Here is a 20,810-nt window from a genome sequence, read left to right as displayed (position 1 = left end):
CTGGTGTTGGTTTTACCTTGCAAATTGCTGCAAGTTCACAATGGGAACAGCACAGCATCTCCACGGGGAATCTGGTAGCTGAGAGAACAGGTCAAGAATGATGCATCTACTTCAACAATCAGACTGAAGGATTGTGAAATGTGCAGTGCCAGGACTGAAGAAATTGTAGTTTAAAATTAGATATGGGAAAGGAAAGAAAAATTGGATTGACATGGTAGTGGGGAGACTATATTCATTTTAAATAGTTTTTCCTTAAATCAACTGCAGTTAAAACCTGAAAATTTGACACTGTACCTTTCTAATAGTTATTTTTCATTGCCCCAGAGGTTGACTGACAATAATTAACAATTATCTTGTCCTTAAAAACCACCTTATATTTGAAGTCACATCATTTAGCTCTGTGTGGCATTCAGTTTACCTGCAGTGCAATACTTTTGAATGGGGAGTATACAGCAAGATGATTGTGTTCCTGAAACCAACAGCTGTAACTTTTTGATATCCAAGTTCAACGTCATATCTGACTTCACCTGGTCTCACGGTACAATTTAGTGCGTTGAGCATCACCATTATTTTGACAAATATTGTACCAATATGTTCTTGGAGATAAATTTCTGTACCTGGAGCTTGCTTAGGCTTTTTGAGCAAAAGCAGAAAGCCAAGGCCAGCTTTAAAATCCGAATAATGAAATAACCATATATTCTCACCATTTTTAATTGACAGGAAATAGTTTACACCAAATATTCCAGATCTGTTTATGAACCGTTGTGGTTTGTGACATTTATTCCGATCTACCTCTGGATGTCCTGACTGGGACTTAACAATCTGGCTTCAAGTTGTCATAAGGAATAGGAGTAGAATTAGGCCATTCAGCCCATCAAGTCTATGCTGCTATTCAATCATGGCCGATCTATCTTTCCCTTCTAACCCAATTCTCCTGCATTTTCCCCATAACCTCTGACACCTGTACTAATCAAGAATCTATCTCTGCCTTAAAAATATCCACTGACTTGGCCTTTACAGCCTGTGGCAAAGAATTCCACAGATTCACCACCCTCTGACTAAAGAAATTCCTCCTTATCTCCTTCCTAAAAGTACATCCTTTAACTCTGAGCTCTAGTCCTAGACTATAATGGTATATGGACACACTGATCTGTTCTGTAGTCATGCCTACTATGTTCTTTTGTGCTGAAGTAAAGCAATAATTTCATTGTCCTATCAGGGACACATGACAATAAACTCTCTTGAATCTTGAATGAAATGAAAAGTAAGTGTAGAACATAAAGTGCTGGAGTAACTCTGGGTCAGACAGCATCTCTGGAGAACGTGGATAAGCAACGTTTTGTGTTGGCACCCTTCTTCAGTCCCAGTCTGAAGAAGGCTGCTAGCCCGAACCATCGCCAGTCTGAGAAATGGTCCCCAATGTTAAACATCACACACCCATGTTTTCCCAGACCCACTGAGTTCCTCCAGCGCTTTGTGTTTTACACAAGATTCCAGCATCTGCAGTTTCTTGTGTCTCCGTGAAAACTATGATTGTTTATAAGCTTGAGCATCTGATGAGACTGTTAATGTTGGCCAAAATATTATTTTAAAAACACTGCAGATTTGTTCTTTTGATGCAGTAAGAAAGAACAGGAAAACTAATGCTGTGCAGGATAAAAAAAGACTTAATTTGGGAGCGGGGAATGCTCTCTGTGCATTGCTGAATACAGAGATGTGCCTTGTGACGATTCTGTGTGTAGCTTTGTCTGTATATTTAAATGAAGTAATCACTGCAGTGCAGTCATCTTTTTCAGCAAATATTCACTTGCTTTGTGGTGTGAAAGAGATTTCAGTCATGAACGAGACTTTGTGCTTTCTTTTGTCTGCAAATGCTGGCAGTGCTTCAGATTCACAGTGGACTATCTGTTGTTATCTATGGTTGGCCTACAACAGACCAATACATTTTTTCACATTTCCACAGCAGTTCTGCCAAGTGTGCTGTGTATCATCGACTGTAGAATTTGTGATTATTATGTTACCTCGTAGATAAACCCAGACAGTGGATGTGCTCTGGCAAGAATAAGCTCTTCATTCTCCATTTGCCTCTATCTTCTCTGTGTAATAATTTTAAAGATCTGGTCGGATGAGTCATTTTTAAAAATGTTATTAATTTTCACATAGGCCAAGATCCAACATTGCTCAAGGTACAAATACTCACTGATGGGATAGTCTTAACAACCTTTAAAATAACTGCCTTGTAATTCAATTAATTGTGCAGCTCCACATTGCTATCACTGCATTAGTCAAACACTCTGCTACTTCTCTAGGCAAGAATTATCCCGGTCATACACTTGGCTTCTCTTTGCTGCTTCACTGAACCTGTCTGGTACCTTTAATTCATGGGCAATGTCTCTCTCCTTCAGCATGTTGCTTTTGAATCCAGTAGCTACAGTAAGTATACTGTATTTTTATGGTAGACGGTCTGAAGAAGGATCCCGACCCAAAACGTCACCTATCTATGTCCTCCAGAGATGCTGCCTAACCCATTAAATTACTCCAGCATTTTTTGCCCTTTACTTTTTTTTTTTCCATTCCTAATAGTTGCAACTGAATTGAGTGGCTGAAGTATTCAGGCTCAATGTACTTTTTTTCCATCATTTAAAAATAAACCTGTCTGGGAAAGTAGTTGTCCCATTTACATAGCATCTTTATATTCCTGTATTGTCTGATAAAATTCTCAGTTTAATACCGCCCACTCCACCATTTCAGAGTTTAAATTCCAAGTTAAGCAAACCCTCGACCTGATACGTCACCCATTCCTACTCTCCAGAGATGCTGACTGCCCCGCTGAGTTACTCCAGCATTTTGTGTCTGCCTTAAACAAGCCCTTAGTTCTCGAAGCAAGCAATAAGTCTTGCATTCAAGCCTTGCCATGATTTGAATCCATAATTTAAACTGAAATTTCACTTCTGTGCAGGATTGCTGCTCTATCAAAGAAAATCATCTTGAGACATTAATCCCTGACAGCTCAGATAGACAGAGGAATGAAACTTGGTGTAAAGTTACGGAAGGGTGAAGATCAGGACAGATTTTAAATTGAAGAAACTGGGTGATGTGGGACTTGAAGTGATATTAGTCTGTAATTTCGATGCTTGGTTGCCTTCGATGCTTCGATGCCTGCAGTGTGAGGATAGATGTCCAACAAGAAAAGGGTTGTGCAGCATGTGATGAAACATGTGGAACCTTATCTAAAACCTTGCTGGCGTCCATATCGACCATGACCTTATGAAACTTGGTTACTTCACAATAGATTCACACAAATTCATGTGACACCATGAGGGGAATAGATACGGTGAATGCACAGTCTTTTACCCAGGGTAGGGGAATCAAGAACCAGAGGACATAGGTATAAGGAGAGAGGGGAACGACTGAAGGGGAACCTGAGGTGTGTGGTGTGTATATGGAATAAGTTGCCAGAGCAGGTAGTTGATGCAGGTACTATAATAACATTTAAAATATACTTTGAAAGGTACGTGGATAGGAAATTCTTAGAGGGATATGGGCCAAACACAGGCAAGTTGGACTAGTTTAGATAGGGCATGTTCGTCAACATGCACATGTTGGGATGAAGGGTCTGTTTCCAGGCTGTATGAATCTACAATTTCCCATGCACAAAACGATGCTGCCTATCCCTAATCCACCCCTGTATTTTCCCTCTTATCCCTCAAGAAGGCTCTCCAGGAATTTTCCTACAACAGACTTGCATGTCTACAGTTCCCAGTTGTTTCTTTGCAGCCCTTCTTAAATTGAGGCACCACATTAGCCACCCTCCAGTCTTCCGAGGCCTCATCCGTGTATAAAGATGATTCACACATCTCAGCCCGGGCTCTTGCAATTTCTTCTCCAGCTTCCCACAGTGCCCTTGGATATACTTGATCAGATGCAAGAGATTTATCTTTTTGAGAATCTTGGAATTGTAAATATATACAAGGACGTTTTTTTTGTTTGAAGTATCGTGGCTGTGAACACGACGTTTTGCACGCATCTTTTGGCTTAGATTCATATCTTGCACCTTCAATTGACTCAAAATCTGAAGACTGATTTGAGGCGTTATGCAAATTATAATTCTCAGCAGAAATGTGTGGAGAAGACAGGTGTTTAAAAAGATTGAATGTTCACAAACCTTTGGTTTATGACACGAGGATCATGAAATCACCAGCTGGACAATATTCAGGATGTGCTTTCATTGTTATTTGCACTGTATTAAAATGTTACCTGCCAAAGGTAATTTAGTTTTTCTGCAGCTAAAGACCCGTTGATATGCCATCTTCATATATTACAGCTTGGTCCTGTTTTGATGTTAGTATGGAAGAAATTGGTTAGGATTGATTTAAAATTTTCTGCTTAAATGTTGCTTCAGGAAGAAAGCAACAGGCCAAATAGTTTAATTTGTCAATTTCTGGTCCAGACTTATCTCCTCAAGGCTAAATACACCGTAGCTTGATTATATTCTAACTTTCTGAGATTAACAGAAATCAAGAAGAGTCTTGTGCGGTAATTAATGAGCTAAACTTTAAACGTGTACAGAGTCTGCAGAAATCAGTCACAGCCATGACCCGATCATTATTTATTGTTGAACAGTATGTATTGTTTCATATACTCTCTAGTCCCTTCTTGAACTTGAAGCAGTTAAATATAGTACTTTATGGAGTACTTTAACAATTTTTGGCAGCCCAAAATACTTTACTCCGAGTACTTTAAAAGTGATATCAGTACTGTGACAAGATGAAAGGAGGCAAAATAGACACAAAATGCTGGAGCAACTCACCGGGACAGGCAGCATCCCTGGAGAGAAGGAATGGGTGACATTTTGGGTCGAGACCCTTCTTCAGACTGATGTCAGGGGAGAGGGAGATACATAGATAAGGAAGTGTGAAAATAAGACAAAGGGAGTGGAGATCAAGAAAAATGTAGAATAGATCACAGTTAGCTGGGAGAAAGTAACAACAAAGCAAACAGAGATAAAATGTAGTCGGAGACATTAAGACTGGTCGGAGAACTGGGAAAGGAAAGGTGTGTCTGAAGAAGGGTTTCGGCCCGAAACGTTGCCTATTTCCTTCGCTCCATAGATGCTGCTGCACCCGCTGAGTTTCTCCAGCTTTTTTGTGTAACCTGGGAAAGGAAAGGGATGGAGAAAGAGGGACAGCAAGGGTTACTTGAAGAGAAGTCAATGTTCATACTACTGGGGTGTAAGCTGCCCAAGCAAAAATGAGGTACTGTTCCCCCAATATGCGCTGGGCCTCACCCTGACAATGGGGAAGGCCCAGGACGGAAAGGTCAGTGTGGGAATGGGAGGAGGAGTTAAAGTGTTTAGCAATCGGGAGATCAGGTAGGTTTAGGCGGACTGAGCGGAGGTGTTCAGTGAAACGATCGCAGAGTCTGCGCTTGGTCAGTCTGTTTCAATCGAGACAACAAGAGACTCAGAGGATGAAATCTTGAGCAAGAAGTAACTGGTGGACTCAGCATGTCAGGCAGCATCTGTGAAGGGAAATGGACAGACAACATTTCTCCCAGTTGCGTCCCCTCTACTTGAGTCTTGAAGCAGGATCCTGATCCAAACCATCATGTGTCCATTTCCCTATACAGTTCCTCCCTGACCCGCTGAGTCAGCAAAGTGCAGGGGAAAAATAGCAAGGTCCTCAACAAGGTAGACAGGCAGTTCAAATACATCTCCTTGGAAACTAAAGCAGAACAGTTTTAGGAATTTCACAAATTTGTAGCGGGCATACAATTGCTATTAATTTTAAAATATTGATTGTGACCTTGTTTTATTTGTAGAATAAAGGCCATCACCATAACCAGGGTGACCACTTTCCTACAGATGGTTTTGGTAAGTCGACTATAATTTTTTTTATAATATAATAAAATAATGCAGCTGTTGTAAAATATAATATTTTTGAAAGCTTCAGATCTCCTGTTCTAAGCTATAAGATCTCTTTGTTTTCAACAGTTGTGTGAAATCAAAAAATAAAATGGGCACCTGATGTATTCATGCTCTGAGCGTTAGAGCAAATAAATGAATTTGTTTAATATTTCAGATATGCTAAGTATGAAAATTTAAATATTCTAGCAATTTAGCCTCTTCTAGATTTTTTTGAATATGAAGTATAAGACCAAATAAATTTAGTTTAGAGATACAGTTTGGAACAGGCCTTTTGGCCCAAATATCGATGCTGACCATTGATCACCCTTTCACACCAGTTTCGTGTTATCTCACTTTCTCATCCACTCCCTGCACGCTAGGGGCAATTTACAGCGGCCAATTAACCTACAAACCTGCATGCCTTTGGGATATGGGAGGAAACTGGAGTACCCGGAGAAAACCCACGATGTCACAGGGAGAATGTGCAAACTCCACATAGACAGCATCCGAGGTCAGGATTGAACCAGAGTCTCTGGAAGTGTGAGGCAGTAGCTTTACCAGCTGCACTATCATGCCATCCAAATTTGACCCAGTAAAGGAGTGACTACCTGATGGTTGGTCCGCTGGTAATGATAGCACCATAGTTGCCCTGAACTAGTAAAAGCTAAATTTGTGTCCGTTCTTGTTTCTGAATGCTACAGTTCCCATATGGGTGAGGACAGGGTCAGCATATAATTGCCTCACAAGTAAAAATCTGGAGACCTGGCAGCTTTTTTGGCTCGTTTTTCAAGACTTGTTACTGTGAGGAACCAAGGGAGGAAATGCAAGATGGAGGATGAAGGAATTATCTAATGAAGAAAAAACTTTATCACCCAGAGAGTTGTGAATTTGTGGAATTCCCTGCCACAGAGGGCAGTGGAGGCCAAGTGATTGGATGGATTTAGGAGAGAGTTAGATACTCTAGGGGCTAGTGGAATCAAGGGATATGGGGAGAAGGCAGGGACGTGTTATTGATTTGGAACGATCAGCCAGGATCACAATGAATGGCGGTGCTGGCTCGAAGGGCCGAATGGCCTCCTCCTGCACCTATTTTCTATGTTTCTATGATATCAAAATGCAATTGTTTGAAATAAAAACAGAAAGTGCTGCAAAAATTCAGCAGGTCATGGTTCATTTGTGGAAAGAGAAATGGTTACTATTTCAGATGTACAAATGTTTTCAAAATCTTCTGCTGTTTTGATGAAGGGTCCGATACCTGAAATGTAAACTGCTTCTCTTTCCACGGGTATTGCTTGACCTGGTGAGTTCTTCCAGCATTTTCGGCTTAAATTTTGGAGTTCCAGCATCTGCGTTTTTTAAATAATTTCTGTTTGCTTTTGAAATTAAATGAACCTTGGAGTGGGGTAGGATTAGGAGATAATGCTAAGTTATGATTCCTCTGGGAAGAAAGTTGACTTGGAAGTCTGAATGTTATCCGGCAATGTACACGAATGCATCGATGCCGTAGTTTCCACTTTGATCTCCATGGCTATGCAGGAAAAGGAGAGGGAGGAACCTAAGTTCATGAACAAGGATTTATTCGTACACAGTGACTCTATTGAAAATCGATAGGTGGGATATCAGAAGGCATTTTTATTTCCATGTTAGAGCTATTGTCTCACAGTGCTAATGACCCGAGTTCGATGTTGACCTCAGGTGCTGCCTGGGTAGAGTTTGCACGTTCCCTAAATGGCCTCATGGATTTCATATGCGTACTCCAGTTTCCCCCCCCCCCCCCCCACCCCATATTGTAGAGACGTGCAGATTTGTAGGGTAATTGACCTCTATAAATAGTGTGTCTGGAGTGGACGCAAAAGTGGGATAACAGAGCTGGCGTGAACAGGTGATCGATGGTCGGCGTGGACTCGGTGGGCTGAAGAACCTGTTTTCATGCTGTGTCTTTCAATTAATTCAATTTTCAGTATATGGTTATTCTGCAGTTTCGCTCATCGATATATTGTGCCACCTTATTGGTTACACTCATATGCAGGAAATAGTTTATTCATGGAAAGGATGAGTGCCATTTTCAGCAGTATGGTTATAACCAATGACACTAGAAAGGATAGGAGAACAAGACTGTTAGTCTGACTTTAGGTATTTCTGCTGATCTAAAGTGAATCTATTCAAATTTAATATTTCACAGTTCAACCCAATTCTACAGTATTAATTGGGAATCCCATCCGAGCCTATACCCCTCCTCTTGGTTCTCATCCTGCCCTCGGTAAATCTCCAAGCCCTGTCCAACGGATAGATCCACACACTGGGACGAGCATCCTGTACGTGCCTGCTGTCTATGGTGGAAACATGGTGATGTCTGTGCCTTTGCCAGTAAGTATTTATTTTGTTCCTCAATTGGTCAAATGGAATCGTAATTAAAGAATGTGATCACTTCCTCTCTCCTCTCTCCTCTCTCCTCTCTCCGAATTAATTTCAAACTGCGTTAGTTATTGGACCAAGAGCAGCTCTGTGTTAGCTTCAAATATTAATGAAGTAATTATTTGGTTGGGTAAATATACTGTGTAGCTGTCTGAAACGAGGATATATTTTATTAAAATGCTGTTTAAAAATCCATTTAATGTTGATTGTCATTGTGGGACTCCCACATGCAGCCCCAGAATGTGTGCAGATTGACAGCTTCTTTGAGCTGATTTGAGGTGCCACCAGCAGACAAGGGCAAGGTGGTACATTGTTGTAGACTGCTATGTGAGAATATCAGTGGCGTTATCAGCAAGAAAAAGTATAGATGAATTCTGAGATATTTGCAGGAAGGCACTTGAAATGGAGCTTCAAGACTAATCTGGAAAGCACTTTATGCATACAGGAGATTTGATTGAATTATGAAACCCTAGTGATTTGCAATGAAGTGCAGTTCACACTAACACACAAGATGAATAAGATAAAAATTAATTATACAGCTTCACATTGAGAGATTCTGTTCCACTGTACTTTCAGTTTTATTGATGTATTTCTGGTCCGGTTTGCCGCAAAAATGTACATTAATGATTTATACAAATCATTAAAATCGTCTTTTGCCTTGTTCCCAAAGTCTGTTCACCTGCAAAGAATTCTGAAGACATTTTGTGAGATCCCATGGCTGCCACAATAGGGTAGGATTACAGACATCTCTGGATTATGAAAGCTGGAGTTTTATTTTATAATTACAAATCTGAAGGGTTACACTGTATAAACCTTTTTGCTGCCCTGGGAGCCAGTGAGGTTCAGTGAGTGAGTGGAACAGCCTAAGAAAGGGTAGAAACTGTAGAACTTTCGACAAAATCAGGATGGTAAAGAGCAAAAGGATGATTGGAGAAATCAGTGGGTTTTGAGTTGTGAAAGGAGCCACGGGATGTGGGGTTTATACAGGACAATTGTGCAGGGATAGAAGGTCAACCATGATCTTTGTAAGTGGTGGAGTGGGCACAAGGGGCTGAATCCCCTACTGCAGCATCAGTTTTTTAATTCTTATGAAAGCAACAGAATAGTCAGGGCCACAGGTGAGAAAGGTACAAATGAGGGTTTCAACAGCAGTTGTGTTGAGCTCGAAGTTGTGAACTTACAGAGCTGGAGGTGGGCGTACTTGAAGATGGAGGGTACAGACGGTCAAACGCTCAGCTTGGGGAAGTGAGTCACAAAGAGTACTCAATCTAGTCCAAAATGCACCACAGCTTGGGGGAAAAGTAGTAAATGGGATAACAAAGTAGTAAATGGGATAACAAAGTCAAGAGGAGAAGTCGTCCATCAATTGAATGAGGATGCAAGGCAGGGAGCACATGGTGCCAAATTAAACTAACCCTATGAGCCATTTACTGGCATGAAATTCTGGCACTGTTTTCCTCTACTAATTTAGCAAATATGTTGGATTTATTTTAACCAGTGAGTCAATTGTTGCCTCTTTCTTGGTCTGTATATTTTAAGCATTTATTGAAAAGGTTTCCTTGAGCAGAGAGACATCTATTTGCTGTCCATTTGTTAAAATGAGTTTTTTTTGCCAGTCTAATTCAAGAAAATTTGAGTCAAACCATTGCTGCTAAAATCAATTCTTTATTCTGTCAGCTCTGGATAATTCTTTAAACCTTCCAACACAGTTAGAAACTCTGGAGCAGGTCGAAAGAATTATTGACTTTGGCATAAATGTAACGCATTATATAGGTAAAAGACAATGATGGTACAAAAGGAGTGGCAAACTATTAACCAATCATTATGGTTTACCATACATTTAACTTATTTGCATTAACCAATCAACTAAATCCTTTCCATTGATTGACAACACGTATAGTCACATGATTTTCCCTTTTCCAGCCCCTTTACAACCTTCTTCCCCTCTGTGGTTTCTTCAACCTCTTTGCTCAAAATCATTTTATTTCAATAAAGCAAAACCACAGATATAAATCTAATTCTCAGAATATATACATAAAACAGCAATCACACAACACATACACACAAAACATATTTTCACTTTTGGAAAATAAAGTTATTTCTAAAACTTCAGATTTAAACAAAGTCTAATATTTACAATCGTAATTAAACACAATACACTTCACAATTAATTTCCTTACAATCACATAGTTAAAATACAGTTACTTATGGATTACAAAGATTAAAGATGAGTTTTGCCTCATTCTTACAAAGTGGTAAAGACAAAGTTCCAATCACACAATTCCCAACTATAGACACATAAAGGCCATTAATTGTCACACTTGATTGCTTCTTCCCAAGCTCGGGTCTAATTTCATTCTGTATTACAACCTCCTCCTTCTATCTCTGGAGGAAAGGAATGTAAGGCCTCTTTACAACCTCTTATCAATAGCATTCCACACAGCAATTTGAAGATTACTATATGCAAACCCCAATCGTTTGGCTTAGATCAAAACAGAGTTACATTCTCAGTCTTCTATAAAATAAGAAATCCTTTTGCAAAGGTCACACAACCATCACCTATGCCTTATCTCTTATCCCAACATAAATACACGTAAACAGCACAAACAATCTCACAGACTAGTATCTACCCTTGGTGCCTACAATCCTCTACCATAAATCGCCTTAATGACACAGCCAAACTCTGAGATGTGTCACAAAGGAAGAAGGTGGTGCCCATGTCATGGAGAAAGATCCCATTAACAACCTCCATTATAAACAGCAACCTAAACCAACTACAACTTCTCACAGCATGATTATTGCTTCAAAGCAATAAATAAAGATATGCCTATTCAGATCAACATTTCCATGTTATGATAAGCCATCTGTTCTCCTGTGTGTGCTCTTTGTTCTTTATTTCTTTGTGGAGGCATGTATTTCTGAAAGCCCCAACTCCAAACCCTTCTCTTGCAACTTAACACAAGTTCCTTAAGAACTTATCATTTGAGCAATTTTATTATATATTTCCTCACATTCTGCTCGACTAACACTCAAGGCTGGAGGCACTGAAAAAATTGACTTGGAATTGTATTTGCCTATCTTTCAGGTTATGTTAAATGTTTGTCTGAAGTACATCAACTTCAGTTTATTTACGATGAAGGATAACTGTCTAGTGAATTCAATTGTTCCTTATATCCAGTGACACTTGGAACACACTCAAGAGGAATAATTAAGTTTGCTTTAGCAGAAGTAGTCATTGCTAGAGGCTAGTAATGGACTTCATTCTCCTGCATCACTTTAATTTTCTGCGCTCTTTGGTATTTCTTGAAGTCAGGGAGCAAATTGTTGCAGCACTCAATGCTGTCTGGATATTGAGCAGCCTTGTATACAGATTTCTGGATTAAAACAGCTGGATGTGTTTTAATTTGTGCCTATGACGATAGTCCAAGCCTTCATTGGCATTAACATGGGTTTTGGAAAGTTAAACATTGATTTGCAGTTGTAGCTAAAGGAACCTCAATTGCAACAAATGGACCACAGCACAGGAGCAGGCCTTTGGGCCCACAGTGTCTATGCTGAACACGATGCCAAATTAGATTTCTTCTGCCTGATGTGTATCACTCCATTTCCTGCATATTCATGTGCCTTTTTAAAAGCATCTTAAATGCCACTTTCGTATCTGCTTCCCCGAGCAACATGTTCTATGCATCCACTTCTCTGTGTAAAACAAAAGCTTGCCCTGCACGTCTTTGCATTTTCCCATCTTATCTTAAAGTTATGCCCTCTAGTATTTGACATTTCCACCCTGGGAATAAGATTGATTGTCTACCGTATCTATGCCCCTCACAATTTTATAAACTTTTGTCAGGTTTCCCCTCAGCCAGAGAAAACAATCCAGGTGTTAAAAATTGCAATTTTAAGGATTCACTGTTGGTCTTCCATTAAAGAATCCACTGTTTATGTTGGCTTCCTCTGAATTAATCTGTTTTCTCCAATTATGGAACGGGGCTGGCCAAAATACTTCAGGTTTGCCTTTTAACATTTGCACAAGACTGCACTCCGCTGCATCCATTGCAAGTCAGGCGGAAAATCTTTCTAAAATTAGCAAAATTGCCTTTATCGGTTTAGCAGAGCCCAGTATTTTCAGCAGTGGGCGAGTTTTACTCTGAGCAATGTGGCAGCTCTTATCTGAAAAATTGAAAACCAAAGTGATATTGTGTACTTACAGAATATTCATGCCGAAATGCTTTATTAAAATAGTGCACAGAGGAATTGCTGCAGAAAACATTGAAGCTGTTTCAATATTAGTCTTTGTCCATTAGCTTTTTGATTAGTTCTTCTCTGGTTTCTGCTCCTCCAAAATTGGTATCTTTAGGTTTAGGCATAAATGGCATCTATTTGATTTGAAGTCTAGTGCCAGGTGAAAAATACGCCGACTTGGTAGCTCCGACACTTATGCAATTGGGATTAAATGATAAAATGTACGACAGATATCATAGAGTCATATAGCACAGAAACAGGCCTTTGGCCCAACTTGTCCATGACGGCCAAGATGCTCCATCTATGCAAAATGAAAGTCGCCTCTTCTAACTGCCGCATTTTATGCAGCAGAGTTTGATTGTGCTAGCCTTGTGCTGAGTGCTAGTTCTTGATTTGATTTGTATGTCAAGAGTCCAATTTAGTGTTTACTGATGGATGCAACTTGGGTATTGAAATTCAAGTCATGGTACTTGGTGGCATTTCCCTAATGGTCACCAGTAATGGGGGATATGGGTCATGTGCAGGCTGATGAGATTATCTTATCTTGGCATCATGTTCGGCACCGACATTAAGTGTCGAAGGGCCTGTTACTGTGCTGCACTGTTCTGTGTTAATGTTCAGTGGAATAGCCAGCCAAGAAGGCTCAGTTGCTTTGTTTCAGACATTTAATTGAATTATGATTTTGTCTACCATCCAATGTACACAACTTTGGAACATGGGAGAAGAAATGCAGAGAAGTGTACTGCAAATAGTATGTACTCATGGTTTTTCTATGTGTGTATTCATGCACTCAGAGTAGGCTTTCTTATTTTCATTAAAAGGGATGAAAAAAATTCTTGATTTACCACAGAAGATATCGAAGGTGACATTTAACAGGAAAATGTACTTCTAAAATTTTATATTTCCTTGCTCATATCTCATTAATAATGTATTATGAGAGTTGTCAACTTCATTTTACTGTTTTAAAATGAAAAACAAGTTCCAAAGACCAGCAGTTTCAGTGCTCAACGAGAAGTATCAGGAGAGATTGTGTGTAGTCTTCCGGCCATCTTAGTGAGTTAGAACTTGGCTTTGTGGTATAATCTGAGAAAGTGTAGCATCTCCACAGCGAAGTTCATGAAGATTTCACATTACAATTTCCATTTGTAAACACTGTAAGGAGGAGAAGGGTTAATTGTGCTTACAATGAACCTATGTAGAATGGTGTTCTGGAAACAAATAAGCATGCTTTACAGTACGTATCGACAATAGACAATAGGTGCAGGAGTAGGCCATTCGGCCCTTCGAGCCAGTACCGTCATTCAATGTGATCATGGCTGTTCATCCACAATCAGTACTCCGTTCCTGCCTTCTCCCCATATCACCTGACTCCGCTATCTTTAAGAGCCCTATCTAGCTCTCTCTTTAAAGCATCCAGAGAACTGGACTCCACCTCCCTCTGAGGCAGAGAATTCCACAAATTCACAGCTCTCTGTGTGAAAAAGTGTTTCCTCGTCTCTGTTCCAATGGCTTACCCCTTATTCTTAAACTATGGCCCCTGGTTCTGGACTCCCCCAACATCGGGAACATGTTTCCTGTCTCCAGCATCTTCAAACAATCTTATATGTTTCAATAAGATCCCCTCTTATCCTTCTCAACTCCAGAGTGTACAAGCCCAGCCGCTCCATTCTCTCAGCAGGACTGTTTTATCAACACATCAAGGGCCACTCACATGCTAATTATTCTCTCTTCTCCCCTTCCACCTCAGGCACATACTGCCAGATTCAAGAGCAACTTCTTCCCCACTGTTATCAGAGTCTTGCTTACACTCATATGCTAAGAATGTATTCCCAATCTTCCCATCTGCAGTGCCCTCCATAATGTTTGTGACGAAGACCCGTCATTTATTTATTTGCCTCTGTACTCCACAATTTGAGATTTGTAATAGAAACAAATCACTATGTATAAACACTGCTGTAATTTCTACATGGTGAAACCAGAATGTATAAAAATACCCTTTAATAAAATCTGACAATGTACACTTTAACCACATGTGATTTTTTTTTTTTTTTTTACTATTACAAATCTCAAATTGTGGAATGCAGAGGCAAATAAATAAACGATGGGTCTTTGTCCCAAATATTATGGAGAGCACTGTACCTTGTTGAGATCCTTGCTCTTGTTTTTAACTGCTTCCTCTGTATCCTTAACACTATATTGTGCACTGTGTTTAATTTTTATATTACCTGAAGTACTCGTCTACCGTTAGATTGGACTTATGTATGATACGATATGACTAGATAGAGCGCAAACAAAATTTGTCACTGTTTCTTGGTGCACGTGATAAAAATAAACTAATACTGCTGTCTGACTTGTTTCATTTTAAATGAAGAAAGCAGATCATGATTTAGTTTCATTTCAGTTTGAATATATTTTGGCATCCCTGCTGTGACTTTATTTTTTTGTTCCAGTGGCATTGATCCAGTTCAGAATAATCTGAGTCCAGTTGCTTTACTGATTTGTGTCCAGAATACTTCATTACAAAAACCCCTTTGTCCTGGAGCCTTTAACAAGTCTGAGAGATTAATTTTGAACCATTGCTTTGAACTAATTAAATGCAAATAGATTCGACTGTGGCTTGTGCATTAAGATAGTTTATTTCTACAATTGTTAGATTTTCAGTTATGAAAAAAGCCCAAACCTTTTTTTTTAATCATTTAAATTTTTGATCACTTTTAACCTGGACATGTGTTCCACCATTCACATCGAACCATGCATCAGAAATGCCGGTGCATATCCTGTAGCTGAATTTTATCATCTCTGTGTACCCAATCAAGTCCTTTCATCATCTTGAAGACCTTTATGAGGTTCCTTTGTGTGTGGAGAATGAAGGATCTCGGCCTGATAAGTGTAAGCCGTTATTTCGATTCCATCATTTTCTCAAATGTGAAAAACCGCTTGTCACAGTATTCCCAAGAGTGGTCTGATATATTTTACAAAACTTGTCATGTTTTGAGTTCTATTCTTTGAGAAATTAGATTTATCCTTTTAGACTTGTAAGACTACATTGTGATGATGTGTATATGTAAATCCAGATGTTCGCTACCTCTTTAAACATTTATTGTGTACTTCAATTAATTTTCTTTCTGACTTTTGGCTATTGTAATAAATAATCAAAGATGGTCTCATTCAACCTGACATGATTAGGCTGGCTCTTGTTCTAAATTAGACCCATTTCCTTGTTCTTCCCAATAGACCTAGCAGTTTCTTTCCAAATGACCATCTAATCCATCTGACCATATCGATCAAGTTTATCATTTTTGCACTTTTGTATCAATCATTTATTTGTATTGCTGCTTTAGATTTTGGATAGACCTCTTTCCTTGGGTTGTCCATCTGGTCTCTTGTACAGTCGTTGCTAGATTCCATTCCACTCAATTGTATTAATCAGGAGAGTGTGCTACATCTATAATGCTGCTATTAGTGACCGGAGTAGGTATGTATACTCACTGCAGATCCCCTGTGTAAGACACTGAAGCTCCATCAACGTATCAGACAAAATGTGCCTCATCAATTCCTCCTCGTTCTGCCAGTTGTTCCCTACATCCACACAATATTGCCCTTAAAGACACTCACTGGATGTGGTTTCCTTCCTTCTGGGTCTGGGAGGTAGCGTGGTGATATCACTTGTAACAGAAATGATTGTGTGAAAACACACATCCTGGTAGACACTTAAACACAATAATAGTTTACTTGCATGTTTCTGTTTTTTCTCCCTGACGTCTGCAGTAATTCAGCCTTTGACATTGTTGATTACGACTGTTTTTGCAGGTTCCTTGGCCTAGTTACCAAAGCCGTTTTGCAGTCGATCCTCGCATTATGAGCCATCAAGCAGCTATGGCATACAACATGAACCTGTTGCAAGCACATGGTCGTGGATCTCCCATCCCTTATGGTCTTGGCCATCATTCTCCAATTGGAGTAGGACAACAACATCCTGAGAAGGAGCACGAACAAAATAGAATAGGTGAGTACCTCAGATGAATTGGTGCCGTAGCTCTCCTTCGAACAAAAGAGTGCCTTTAAAACAAACGCGTAATCAATCCCTGTTTTTAATCTGCTTTTTTTAAAAGCACAGGGTGTACAACGGAACAAATTGCTTAATTGGTACAAATATTGGAGTTGCTGTTGATTGATTTTCTTGCAGAATTATGCCCTTTGGAGGAATCAATGTTCTGCCAACGCGGAAAGTCAGAATTGATTGTAGCCAATCTCAGGCACGACCACATTCTTTGGATAGATCAAAAAACACACCCAATGGTTCTGGCAGAATGTGTGGAGAGAAGTAGATGAGGATCTGAGGGGACCTTTTGCACACAGTGGGTGGTGGATGTATGGAATGTGCTGCCAGACGAAGTTGTAGTTCAGATAGGTATCATGGTGGAGTTTGGCAGAAGGGCCTCAGCATCTATGATGCTTTAAAATAACTTAGCATATATTGACAACACTGTGGTCAGACAGAATGGAGATGATGTGGAAATTCTGTAAATCAAGCTCAGTAACCAACCATTATAATTGAGAGGATTAAACTTGGTGTTCAGCTGCTGTTTAGTTATTCTGGGGAAATTATTTTAAAGGTGGCTGTAAATTCCAGTTCCTTCATTCTCTGAATAGGCTCTTTAACTTTGTTTGCTGTGCAGTAGACAGATAGTGGTGAGTCATTTACTGAGGCCCGTATCCTACACGTTGGCAATGATCGCTCTGATTTTGAATATTTCTCAAACTATTTCAACAAAATGACTAATTCTGTACTGTGGAGCTGGTTGAGATGTTAGGATTTTCCTGATTGACTGACAGTGGTGATCTGGGGAAACACTCGGAGCGCAATGGAAGAGCTGACCTAAAGGAAAATGTAAAAATTTGGAGGATTCACCAGGTGGGAGGTTACAAGAGGTTTTTGCGATAGTGGAGTTTGATATTTGAACCCTATGTCATCAATGAAATCTGGAGAGTGATTGGGGTGATAGGTACAAAAGTCCATGGAATCTGTGAGCAGGGGGAGTGCATGTTGAAGGCTGTGGTGATGAGGGTGCAGGCGATACCTGGAGAAATGAGACCGCACTAGGAAAGTTAAACTCGACAATTAGTTTTGCAGTGGCAGTGAGATAAGCAGAGATGTAGAAGCTATGATGAATTTGATTTTCAGATTAACGAGGATCTGTGAGACTTGGGTTTTGCGTTGTCATATCCCACATCGGTGAGACACTTGTGCTAGGTGGTATTTTCTTCAAGGCACAATTTATGCATGACTTTATCACAAGCAGACTAACAATAATCAAGGTTGGTAACAAATTAGAACCAGATGATGTCAGGAAATTCGCTGCCAATTTATCCTTTATTCTTGGACCCTTCCTCTTGCTGTAATGTAAGAATGAATGAAAGGAAGGGGTCAGAATAAAATTCGAGGCGAAGTATAGGAGGAATCGGAACAGAAACCAATTACATCGAAATAGGTGAGAGTGGAAATACAAGGGACATTCCCTGGCTCTGAACCACAGGAGAAATGCTGGAAGGGAATATTATCTGGAATTGAGGAGAAAAGACAATTCTTATGGGGCTTGAACGAGATGCAGCAAGGATATTTCCCCAGGCAGCGATATGAAGAACAGGGGCAAGTGGAGATGTGTAGTCATAAAGGGACAGGAGCAGAATTAGGCCATTCGGCCCATCAAGTCTACTCCACCATTCAATCATGTCAGATCTATCTCTCCCTCCTAACTCCATTCTCCTGCCTTCTCCAAATAAGTCCTGACACCCGTATTAATTCAGAATCTATCTTAAAAATATCCATTGACGTGAAATCCACAGCCTTCTGTGGCAAAGAATTCCACAGATTCACCACCTTCTGACTAAATAAATTCCTCCTCACCTCCTTCCTAAAAAATCCTATAATTCTGAGGCTATGCTTCCTAGTCTTCCCACTAGTGGAAACATCCTCTCCACATCCACTCTATCTAACCTTTCACTATTCGGTAAGTTTCAATGAGGAGTCCCCTCATCCTTCTAAACTCCAGCGAGTATAGGCCCAGTGCCGTCAAACGCTCATCATAGGTTAACCTATTCATTCCTGGGATCATTCTTGTAAACCTCTTCTGGACCCTCTCCAGAGCCAGCACATCCTTCCTAATATATGGTCCCCAAAATTGCTCACAAAACTCCGAATGCGGACTGAGCAGCACCTTATAGAACATCAGCATTACATCCCTGATTTTGTATTCTAACCCTCTTGAAATAAATGCTAGCATTGTGTTTGCTTTCCTTACTACCAACTCGACTTGCAAATTAACTTTTTGGGAATCTTGCACCAGCACCCCCAAGTCCCTTTACACCTGCGATTTTTGGATTCTCTCCCCATTTTGAAAATAGTCTACACCTCTATTCCGACTACCAAAAAGCATGACTCCACACTTTGCTGCACTATATTCCATCTCCCACTTCTCTGCCCACTCACCGACCTGTCCAAGTTCCTTCTGCAGAGCCCCTGCTTCCTCTACACTACCTGCCCCTCCACCTATTTTCTTATCATCCGAAAACTTGTTAGACTAAAATGGATGCTCATTTAAGATTAAGATGAAGAGGATTTTTTTCTGAGGATTGTAAATGTCTTCAAGTGTATTTGAGGCTGCAGTAGATATTTTGGGCTCGAGGAAAATCAAGAGGTAAGGGGGACAGGCAGCGAAGGGAATTGCCCATACATGATCTTATTGAGTTGGGGGTGCAGGGACGGGGCTACATCAAGAATGTTTCATTGTCATGTGTACCATCAACAGAACAATGAAATTCATACTTGCAGCAGCATAACAGGTCGTTATACCTATTTAGCATATAATATACAAAATATTTGTAGATAACATAATAATAAACAAAAATTCAATAAATTAATAACCCCAAACTAGTGAAAAAAAACCCAAAGTGCTTAGTGCAACCAAAGACAGTTCAGAAGTTAGGGTTGTATTGTGTTCCAGAGTCTGATGGTTGTTGAGAAGAAGCTATTCTTGAACCTGGTGGTCAATCTTTTCGCATTTCTGTTCCATTAAAGACCATACGTCTTTACTGCCAACATCTGACCAACTTTTTGTTAGTTTAGTTTAGAGATACAGTGCGGAAACGGGCCCTTTGGCTCACCAAATCTTCACCGGCTAGCGATCCTCACACACTAACACTATCCTGCTCACTAGGGCCAATTTACAATTATACCAAGCCAATTAACTTGCGTCTTTGCACGTATTTGGAGTGTGGGACGAAACTGGAGAGCCTGGAGAAACCAGGTTATGGGGAGAACGTACAAACTGCCGACAGACAAGCACCTGTACTCAGGGTCGAACCTGGGTCTCTGAAGCTGTAAGGCAGCAACTCTACCGCTGTGCCACCATGCCGCACAAACACTTCAATGTCTTATTTTCTCGCAATGTCGCTTTGTTTTAGCACAGTAAAAAAAAAAAACTGAAGATGATTGATATACCATCTTAAAGGATAACAAAGTAAAATGTGCACCTTCTCTGCTATTCAGTATGATCAAGAATGTTTTGGTGACTGATCAAGGCAATTTTAGGGCTGTCAGTGGTGTAAAAGCTGGATTTAGAGGTACTGATCAAGGATTTGTAGGATAGAGACCGGGCTAAAATCAAGGGACTAAAATCAGAGATGTTGAAAATCAAAGGCTTCTGTTGGACTTTGTAAGAGAAGAATATGAAGTTACTAAGACTATTAATTTGATAATTAAATTATAGAATTATCCGAACTGTAACATTTGTCTGGAAGAATCTGGTGTAAATGTAGCTTATAATTTAATTTATAATATATAATTTATTGTAAACTTTTCAAGATTTTCTTATGTAAAAATTACAACTTCTTCACAAAAAATTCCAGCAAAAAGTGAGGCAAGTGTAAGAAGTGAACAAAGTAGGCTTCAGACTCCTGAGAAGAAACCACCTGACTCCAAAGAAAAACAGGTATGTGAGGTTTATTTTAATAGCTCACCTTGAAAGTACGCACTCTGTTTGATTTTTTTTGAAATTTATAAAGGGAAGGAACAAAGCATGGAAGTTAATGAAATTGGATACAGTTTTGTACTTCAAAATATAACTCGGGTCCAATGCCTAAAACGGAACAGATCACAGGCAGAGTCATTGTTCAGAATGACTTGTTTGGTTAAGATGGGTGAGAGGGTATGATGGGAGAATAATAAATTGATTGAAATCCAGTTCAAATG

At 39.8% G+C, this 20,810-nt stretch overlaps 1 protein-coding gene across 3 annotated transcripts in view; it reads left to right on the top strand.

Moving 5' to 3' along the window:
* Nucleotides 1-20,810, top strand: part of helz (helicase with zinc finger) — a 174,593-nt gene that overhangs the window by 113,319 nt on the left and 40,464 nt on the right. For all 3 annotated transcript variants that reach the window (XM_055653763.1, XM_055653760.1, XM_055653762.1), the window contains 4 exons: nucleotides 5,821-5,872; nucleotides 8,088-8,272; nucleotides 16,370-16,565; nucleotides 20,468-20,550. In XM_055653763.1, the coding sequence (XP_055509738.1) occupies nucleotides 5,821-5,872; nucleotides 8,088-8,272; nucleotides 16,370-16,565; nucleotides 20,468-20,550 (516 nt within the window). The remainder of the gene's footprint in view (nucleotides 1-5,820; nucleotides 5,873-8,087; nucleotides 8,273-16,369; nucleotides 16,566-20,467; nucleotides 20,551-20,810) is intronic.

Source organism: Leucoraja erinacea, chromosome 23, assembly GCF_028641065.1.
Source record: "Leucoraja erinacea ecotype New England chromosome 23, Leri_hhj_1, whole genome shotgun sequence".
Classification (NCBI taxonomy): domain Eukaryota; kingdom Metazoa; phylum Chordata; class Chondrichthyes; order Rajiformes; family Rajidae; genus Leucoraja; species Leucoraja erinaceus.
Note: the sequence above shows the minus strand (reverse complement) of the source record. Positions and strands in the feature narration are given on the sequence as shown.